Here is a 9,439-nt window from a genome sequence, read left to right as displayed (position 1 = left end):
GGAGGAAGAGGAGGAGGAGGACGACGAGAAGGAGGAGGAGGAGGAGAGGGCGGGGGCCGCCCGGTGCTGCGGGCGGAGCGCGGGGATCCCCCTCCCCGGTGCCGGGCCCGGGGGACGCCCCGGTGGGAGCCGCCGCCGCCGCGCAGCCGTGGCGTGTAGCGATCTGGCGGGTCTCAGCGGCCGGAGGGGACGGGGGCAACGCGGCTGCTCGGGGCCTCTTCCTCCTCGGGGAGGATCCCGGGAGGGTCCAGCGGACCCCCTCACCGGGCACCCCGTGCTCCCCAGCCCCGCTCCGGCGTGCCCTTTGCCGGTCCCCGTCCCGCCTGGCCATCGCAGCAGCCTGCGGCGACGATAACGGGAATCGGGCAGGAGCAGCCTTTCAATTTCTGTAAATAAAGCGCTCATTACCGCGTCATTTTCCACTTCTGTTGACACAATGGCCGGTGACATTCGTCCCTTTCACTCTTAAGGCTGAAATGACCGAGACGTTACAGTTRCGGAGGGCTCCCGGCTGTGCCGAGGGATGAGGACGCTCAGGACCCCGGTGGGAAATGGGGCCAGTGATGGACGTTAAAGTCCCCACGGTGCCATCAGGGCAGAGCACGGACGTCACTCGCACGAAATCAGCCCCAATTTCTGCCCTCCTGGACAAATAAAGGCCTCGTGGAGTCTCGACTCCAGCGAACCGGCGTTGGGGCACACGGGGCCAGAAGGCTGGTAGCCAATTGACCACCACAGCGCTGGGCACTGAGGGGTGCAGTCACAGGTGGGTGCCGTGCATGAGGACCAGCATCTGCAGCCCCATGTGAGAGCCCGGGACAGACGGAAAGGCAGAGGAGGGAACCAAGCCATCCCCTGATGCCCCCTGCCTGCCCCGTGCCAGCCCGTGCCCCCCGAGCTGGAGCCCAAGGGTCCCTCGCACAGAGCCCAGCTCCCTCCCAGTTCCCATCTCCGGGCTGACCCCCCCTCAGRGATGGCGGGGTCCGTCTCCTCTCCCCACCCCCACTTTCCAATCCAGGACATTTGGGTTGCCAGCACGAAACGCCGTCTAATCTGCCCTCTAATCCCGCAGCCGGGCGGCTGAGAGGGGGCCGGGCTGCGGGGCTGGGGGCTGGGGCTGGGGCTGGGGCTCCGCACGAGCCCGGGGGCCCAGGAGGGTCAGGGGCTTCCCTCACATCTGCCACCACCTGATAACGAACGAATCTCCTCAACMAAGGTTCCTTTGTGCCCCACGGCTCCCTCCTGCTGGGCCCCCACACCCAGTCACCCAGCACAGACAGGGGACAGGGGTAGCTCCTGYCCGATGGCCGGGCCGGGCACTGGGACCTCTGTGACCAGGGCACGACACTGAGCAGCAGCAGGGTCACTCTGTGGGGCCGGTGGGGTGCACAACGCTGTCCCTCCTCCCTGCCCGAGCCAGGATTTGCAAAAGGAGCTCCAGCCCGGCGTTCCTGCGGCTCCCTCGGGCTCTTGCCAAGTCGGGTTGGTCTTTGCAGAGCAGAAGAATGTGCAGTGAAATGTCCCCGTTCCTGCCCTGCGCACGCCGAGCGAAACCAGCGCCCGGAACGGGCAGAGCCTCGGGCACGGAGGGTTTAGGGTGGGCACAGTGGGAARCAGGCACGTGGAAAGCCGGCTGTGGGAACTGGAGGCACCACCAGCAGCAGGAGGGCTCATCCCACGCAGAGATCCCCACGCATCCAYCAGACACAGCTGTCTTTCCGATGGGAAAAGAGCTCAGCAGAGGCCTCTGCYTGGGCTCAGGAGGGGTCTGGGAGCACACGGGGCCTGGCTGCTGGAGTAACAGGGGAAGGAAGAGTTGAAGGCAGAGTTTGGAGGCTGAAGAAGACATCACTATGCTCACACCCCTACCAGCAACCAGGGATTCACRGAGACTGGAAGCAGACACGGGATGGGGAGAGGGTGCTGGTGGGAGCCCGACAGGGTCCCTGCACCAAGCTGGATCCCATCCAGGGAGGGCACGGCCACCCTCGAGGCCAGCACGAGGCACACAGGTGTCCCCAGCAGCTCTGTCACACTCTGCCCTGTGGCTGCAGCTCCATCACAGCCCGAGCAGGGGCCCTGGAAGTGTCACAGGACAGACTCCAGCCCTCCACGCCAGCCCGAGCTCCCTCTCCCTGCACAGTGGGGCAGAGCCGTGGCCCCCCCCAGCACCCAGCAGCGTCTACGAAAATACTTTATTGTGGAGGGGGTGTGCAGGGGCTCTGTACAGTGCAGACAGCGGCAGCAGCGCTGTCACCAGCAAACAGACACGCGACGGTGGCCCCCGAAGCCCAGCCAGGGGGACAGCAGCAGCCGGGGGGGCTGTGGCCCCTAGGCGGCCTTGGGCCGGCCATTGAGGCGGATGATGGCCCGGTAGTCCCGCACCAGGTCCCGCAGCTGGTCCAGGTAGGGGTTGATGTTCTCCTCCATCCACTCCTCCACCGTGTCAGGGAAGTAGACCCTCTCCAGCTGGGCACGCAGGTCACGGACAAAGCTCTCCCAGTCCTCATGGAGCCTGGAGAAAACAGGGCGGGGGTCCAGGTCCCTCCTGTGAGGGACCCCAGGGCCATGCCTGGGACCCCTCCCAGCCCCGTGCAGACCCCTCCCAGCCCCGTGCAGACCCTTCCCAGCCATCACGTACTTCAGGATCTTGCTGCCAAAGCTCTCCATGTTGCGGGGATTCCCAAACTGGCGCTTCCGGTGGTAGGGGCTGAACCAGCCCTTGATGGCACTGGAGAGGCACAAAGGAGTTGGGGGCTCAGGGGCCAACAGGGGTGGGGAGMTGCACATCAGGGAGGTGCCTCCCATGGAAAAATTTAGCCAGAGCCACTGATCCCACTGCCTCTTGCCGCCTGTTACCTCTCCTCCTCCAGTGTCTTAAGGATGCTCTCCTTCAGGTGGCCATTAACCTGCTCCACCATGTGGTAGATCTCCACACCAGGGAAAGCTCCCCTGCCCTCGCTGGGGAAAGGGAGGGGAAGGTGAGGGCCCAGCACGCGTGGTGCACTGGGCTGGGTGAAGCCCAGCACCCTGGGACCAGGACATTTGGGTGACCAAGCCCCTGCTTCCCTCCAGTGCAAATGCCACAAGCATGTGCCACGCACCAGGTRCTCTGCTCCAGCTGCACGCTCTCCAAGCCCAGCACATCCAGGACCTTCCTCTTTGCCTCTTCTGTGAAGCCCCCTGGGAAGGGACAGAAGAGCTTGGGCCACCTCCCCATCAGAACTGGGGGAGCTGAAGCTGTTCCTCCTCTGCCTCCCACCTCCCCCCAGCACCCTGCCCAGCAGGACAGGACAAGCCTGGCCGGGGGTCTCACCGTTCACCAGGGTCTGCAGGCAGATGGCCAGCGAGGGGATGCTCACGGGCAGCAGCTCACAGAGCACCGAGTAGTGATCGTACCTGTGGGGTGGGGACAGTTGTCACTTGTGCACTGTGCCAGCACAGCTCTGCGAGCACCGGGCGGGCAGGGGGCTCCCACCAGCCCTCACCTCTGCCAGCCGGTGAGCACGATGCCCTGCAAGCGCAGCGGGGCCAGCCGTGGCACAGCCTGCATCACCTTCAGCCAGCTCAGGTGGTTTTTCAGGTGGTAGCTCAGCGGGGTCCAGGCCTGYGCTGGCCCCGTGGTGCCCTTGAAGGCGCTGGCGAACCAAACCGCCTCGAAGCCGCTCTCCACGTACTTGGTGAGGAACGGCACTGCAGCGGGACAGGCGCGAGCCACCAGTGCCACCGTCCCCAAGAGGCTGCAGGGGGCTTGGGGGGGATCCCCCCACCATCCCCAGGAGCCTGGCACGTCACCTTACCGATCTGCTCAGCCTCGAAGTCGGCTGCGTAGAACCACACCACTGGAGAGACGTGCTTCGCTATCCCGGACTCTGCAGGGAGAGCAGCGAGGGGACATTGGTACCACAGCAGCAGGGAGCCCTGGGCTCCTCATGCTGCCCCAAAAYCCACGTTGGACAGGGTAAGGAATGGGCTCCTGCTGGCACAACACCTGCCAGGGTGGACAAGAGCAGGTGCTGCTGAGGAGCCCGGCCCAGGTGCCACCACTGCCATCYCTGTCCCCTCACCCCGCAGGGCTCCCACGCTGATCTTCCTCAGCATGTCATCCCACATGAGCACCCGCAGCCCCCAGTACTGCGCCGTGAGGAAGCCCAGAACCTCCTTGATGTGCTTCAGGAACATGGTCCCCACGTCGCCCTTGTTGTGGCTCATCCAGTTCTTGGAGTCCATCCCCTCCCCGAGATGGAAAACCTGGACTTGGGGGAAGGGAGATGCTCAGCAGCCCTGGGAGCACCCCTGGGGTGAGGGCTGGGGTTCCTGCACAGCCCCTGCCCACCTCATCGGCGCCGATGTGGATCCAGGTGGAGCGCCGGTGCTTCTCGATCACCTGGGACAGGATGCTCTTGAGCAGGGCCAGGGTGTCGGGGATGTGGGGGTTGAAGCTGTTGGGAAAGCGCTCGACCTCCCGCAGGTGCTGGTACTTCTCATGCTTGAGGATGAACTGTGGGGAGGAGCCATCAGGGGGGACATGTGTGATTTGGGGGAATCTCTGTGATTTGGGATGGGGAGCAGGACTGGGACTCTCTACCTCCACATGGCCGAAGGTCTGCACCAGGGGAACCACCTCCAGCTTGTGTTGTTCTGCCAGCTGCTGGATCCGCTCGATGTCCTCCTCACTGGGGAAGGGGGACAGGCTCAGTGGGGGATGTGAGAGTGGAGGGCAGAGCGTGGGGGCACTTCCCCCTCCTTCTCCTCCTCTGGCACCCTGCCCACATGGCCCCAGCTACCCATGTGTGCACATTAATGAGGGGCACAAATATTGACCTGTCAGGCCAGGAATCTGRTCTGCCCAGCAGCACAGCCTGGCACTCTGACCGTGATTATCATGGACACAGGGCCAGGTGGGTCACACCCAGCCCCTGGCACACTGGCACTTGCTGGGGCCACCAGCCCCACAGCCAGCTGGGCACAGCCCTGCGTCAGCCCTGCTCACCTGTAAGCGTACGGGGACCTGAGGATTTCCAGCTCYCCCTTGAAGGGGAACATGTCCTCGTACTCGATGAGGACACCGTTGGCTCCCAGCTGGGACAGGAGGGGGAACACCTGCAGGGTGGGCAGGGTGGGCTCAGCAGTGGGGATGGCACAGTCCAGGTGTCCCCAGCAGGGACAGCAGGCAGGCCAAGCCCTGTCAGCACATCCCTCCTTGGTCCCTTCTCCCTGTCCCTGGGCATCCTCACCTGTTCCAGGTAGGAAACTCKGGGCGCAGCTCCCTTGAGGTCCAGGTGGACCAGCCTCATCTCGGTGGCACTGACATCCCTGGGGACCTGCTGCTTTTGCTTCAGGGCTGTTATCTTTGCCGCAGGGACCTCCAGAACCTGGCTCTGGGGGATGATGTCCTGGACGATGTCACCAGTGTCCCCCCAGAACCCGCTGTCCTTGTTGACGTGCTTRTGCAGCTCCAGGGTAAAGCTGCATGGAGTGGAGTGGGAATGGGGGTGTCCACGGGGTTATGGGGGCACCAACTGTCCCCCAGCACCGGAAGGACACGCTGGCACAGCCCGGGGGCTCCCACAGACCCCGACCCCCCTGGGGTCCTGCTGTCACCTCACCTGTCACGGAAGAGGAACTTGATGCCRGCCAAGGCGACGAGGAGCAGCACAACGAGGCGCAGCAGGTTCAGCCGGTGGCTCCGCTGGAAGGCCATCTCTGGGATCTCTGGGGACACACACGGGCGTCCAGCAACCCACAGCCAGCTTTCGGAGGGAGCCCAAGCACAGGTGAGCYCACACAGCCCCACGTACCGTGCCCTGCTCCCCTGACCAGGGCAGCACGAGACCCCGAGAAAGGCGACATGGGGACAGCCCCTCCGGCCAGCCTGGTCCCCATGGGGATGTGCGCAGCAGTGCCCCGTGTCCCTCCTACCTCCTGTGCCCCAGAGTGGGGCCAGCGGCCAGCTCCGCCTCTCCCTGTGCCTGCGCGGGTGAGGCCAGTGCCGGAGCAAACAGGGCGGTGGCTTCAGGGCAGGTCCCCACCGGCGATCTCGTCCGGCCGTCGGGTCACCCCCGAGCCAGGGGCCGTGTCACAGGGCRGCTGGATCGGGTGGCATCCCGGGGTGAGCACGGTGGAGCCCTGCGAGTACAGAAGAGGTGATTGGGAGTCACCCAGGCACATGCCAGCGCTGGGCTGCTCCGGGGGTGGCACCGGCACAGCCACGGGCGCTGACGGGGTGAGGATGGCAGCCCGGAGACCCTTGGCATCCCCAGGGGTCATGAGAGAGGCAGCGCGGATCCTCCTGGGAGCCACCCGCGGGCATCACTTGTGCCGTTCCTTTCCCCCGTTTCTCCAGCTGCGGTGTGTTCGGTGAGGCAGGGACAAGGGACAGGGACAGGGACAGGGACAGGGACAGGGACAGGGACAGGGACAGGGACAGGGATAGAGACAGGGCAGCGCCTGCAGAACGCGCCCGCGCTGCTGCCGCCAGCGCTTCTGGTGAGCTGCCACCCAAACACACCCCAGCTCAGGGTTAAACTCAGCGCCGGCAGACTTGGGAAGCGAAAAGCAGATTTTGGCAGCTGCGGGTGCCCGAGCGGCTCAGCTGATCGCGAGGGTTTTGTTTGTGTTGCCGGAGCGGTGGCACCGGGGAGAGCCGCGCTGAGCCCCCCGCGCCTCCGGCTCCGAATGAGCCCTTTCCCGACACAGCCCTAATCCCTCCCGACACTCCCGCAGCTCCGCACGCTGCCACTGGACACCCCCGGACCGCAGGACGTGCTGTCCCCAGAGCACGAGGCCCCAACAAGGCCATGTCACAGGGCCGGACAGCGATGTACAGGAGGGAGCTGGAGCATCCCTGCTCCATCCCCACTGCCCAGTGCCCGTGGTGCCCGGTCCCTCGGTTCCCGTGTGCAGCAGGAGGAGCAGGAGTTGTTTTTTTGGGGAGCAGGCTGTTCTCCACGCTCTCTTTCCTGCATGGACACGGGACTTCGTGGCACCGCCTCTCCTGTGCTGTTGGGGACAAATGTGGCACCCACTCCCTGCCGTGCCCACCCCGGGATAGCCCTGGCAGCTCCCAGGGATGTGCCAGTCTGGAGATGGCTGCCAGCCCAGGCGKCACTACTGGGTGCACAGGAAGGCACAGAGGGGACACGGGAGGGGGGGTCAGTGGCCCCTGGGCACGCAGCACGGGGAGCCCAGCACCCAGGAAGGTCATAAATATGCCAAGCGCTAATGGCACTGTCATGGGAACACAGCGCCTGATCGGAACTGGGATAAATATTTAGACAGACGCTGTCAGCTGGCCAGGATTCCGTGTTTTTAATGTACGTTATCTTATTTAAATAGAGCGGGTTCCCAGGGCTGGAGCTCCCTGGCACAGCCAGGGCGAGGGCAGGCGGGATGGGTGCTGGGCAGAGCAGGGGCAGCACCAAGAGGAGCCGGGGGCAGCCCGGAGATCCCTTGGCAGCGAGGGCTCAGCTGATGGGTTGATGCCGCCCCTCTCACCCGGCATCTCGCCGCGAGCACCCGCGACATTCATTAACGTCACATCTCCGGCTGCCAGCGCTGTGGGGACGGGGACCGCACTGGCACCGGCCCCGGGAGGCTCGGAAGGGCCCGCGGCTCCTCACAACTGGCCGGGCTGACTCAACTCTCACCGGCAGCGGGGCCAGGAGGGGCCGGACCCTCAGTGCCCTCCCCGCCTCCACGCGTGGGTTTTGCTGCGGGGCTCCTGAACCCAGCCCAGCTCCCCGCTTACCTTCCCGAGCCCCGAGGAGAGGAGGATGGCAGCAAACCCAGACCTGAGCCTGGAGATGGCAGGGYCGTGGGGAGGATGGAGCCGAGTGTCCCCAGGGTGGCAGGTGCCACGGACTGACAGTGAGGGTTTCGGCTGCCCACGGCTCCGCTCTGGTGTTCCCCACCGCTTCCAAACCCTCGCTCCCCCGGCACACCCGACAGTGCAGCCATGGGAAGAGCGATGATGCTGTTCSTGTACGCTTCAAGCGCACACTCACACTCACGTGCACACGCTCACGTGCTTCCAGAGCGTTCCATGGCCAGCCTGGCTGAGGCCGTTCCGTGCTCCCAGCCTGTGCCAGCACACAGGATGAGCTGCSCCTCGTCAGAGGCCACGCTGGCGCAGCCCCACAGCCGGATTCCTGCGTGGAGAGGCTGCAGACCCCCCATGGCAGCAGGAGGGAGCCGTTCCCCATCCGTGGGCAGGGCTGGCCCCTGTCCCATCCCATGCCCTACCAGGATACCAGGGCACACACGGAGCAGCCCCTGGGCACAGGGGACCCTTTCCACAGCCCACCCATCCCTCTGCACCACCCCMACCCCGCAAACCTGAAACACCCCACAGTGCCCCACACCAGGGACACCCCTTGGGCATTCCCGTGCCCCACGGCAYCCTCCAGGCTCTGCTCGGCGGCCCTGCGGCCCCGGGCACACCTGCATCCTCCGCGAGCATCCCCGCATCCTCCCAAGCATCCCCGCATCCTCCCCGAGCATCCCTGCGGCACCGGGGCCCTGCATTCCCCCGAGCATCCCCGCATCCTCCCGGCACCGGTCCCCGCCGAGGCGCCGGGTATCCCTGCATGCCGCCGGCATCCCCCCGGCCCCGAGCATCCCCCGCGCCCCCAGCCCTTACCGGCAGGTGCGGGGCGGCCGCGGGCACCGCCGGGAGCGGGCACGGGCGCGCTCACGGGCGCGCTCACGGGCACGGGCACGGGCACGGCCGCCGCCGCTGCCGCCGCTCTTAAAGGGCCCGGTGCCTGCCGGTGCGGCAAGGGCGGAGGGATGCACCGGGACCGCCACCCGCCGCGCACAGCGGAGACCGTGAGCAGCGCCACGGTGCGACACCCGCACAGCGGGGAGCACCGGCACAGCGCCCGCCCTGCCCCGGGCCGCACCGGCACAAGGGGTGGCCCTGGGGCGGCGCCGCGGTGCCCGGTGGTTGCCCGGTGTCCGTTCGCAGTGTCCGTTCGGGGTCGGTGTATGGCCAGTGCTCGCCCCCGCCCAGCGATGCCCGGTGCGTGCCTAGTGCCCGCTCTATGTCCCATGTCCTGTGTCCYACGTCCCATGTCCYGTGCCCAGTGTATGCCCAAGGTGTGTCCCCTGCCCGATGTCCCGTGTCCCGTGCCCAGTGTAAGCCCAGGGTGTGCCCCCTGTCCAATGTCCCGTGTCCCGTGCCCTGTGTGTGTCCCATATACTGTGTCCCATGTCCCATCTTTCATGTCCCACAGTTGGCGCCCGGTGTGTAGCCTATGCCCAGTGTATGTCCAGTGTCACATATCCCATATCCCATGTCCTGTGTCCCGTATTCCATATCCCATATCCTATACCCCACATCCCATATCCCACATGCCATATCCCATATCCCATATCCCATATCCCATATCCCATATCCTACATCCCATATCCCATATCCCATATCCCATATCCCATA

General features: G+C 65.6%; 1 protein-coding gene across 1 annotated transcript; it reads right to left on the bottom strand.

Moving 5' to 3' along the window:
* Nucleotides 1-2,191: 2,191 nt before the first annotated feature.
* On the bottom strand, nucleotides 2,192-6,239 carry LOC130576497 (hexosaminidase D-like). Its single transcript, XM_057371230.1, has 13 exons — nucleotides 5,610-6,239; nucleotides 5,238-5,469; nucleotides 4,994-5,103; nucleotides 4,589-4,676; nucleotides 4,337-4,501; nucleotides 4,068-4,251; nucleotides 3,801-3,872; nucleotides 3,489-3,693; nucleotides 3,317-3,399; nucleotides 3,105-3,183; nucleotides 2,860-2,961; nucleotides 2,642-2,731; nucleotides 2,192-2,515 (listed from the first exon to the last, which is right to left on the bottom strand). Exons 1-13 carry the CDS (start codon nucleotides 5,702-5,704, stop codon nucleotides 2,332-2,334), a joined length of 1,689 nt encoding a protein of 562 aa, XP_057227213.1. The 5' UTR covers nucleotides 5,705-6,239; the 3' UTR covers nucleotides 2,192-2,331.
* Nucleotides 6,240-9,439: the final 3,200 nt, after the last annotated feature.

This window comes from Malurus melanocephalus, unplaced genomic scaffold, assembly GCF_030028575.1.
Source record: "Malurus melanocephalus ecotype Western Australia unplaced genomic scaffold, MMel_1.1 scaffold_143, whole genome shotgun sequence".
NCBI lineage: Eukaryota > Metazoa > Chordata > Aves > Passeriformes > Maluridae > Malurus > Malurus melanocephalus.
This window is presented reverse-complemented; position numbering and strand designations above follow the sequence as displayed.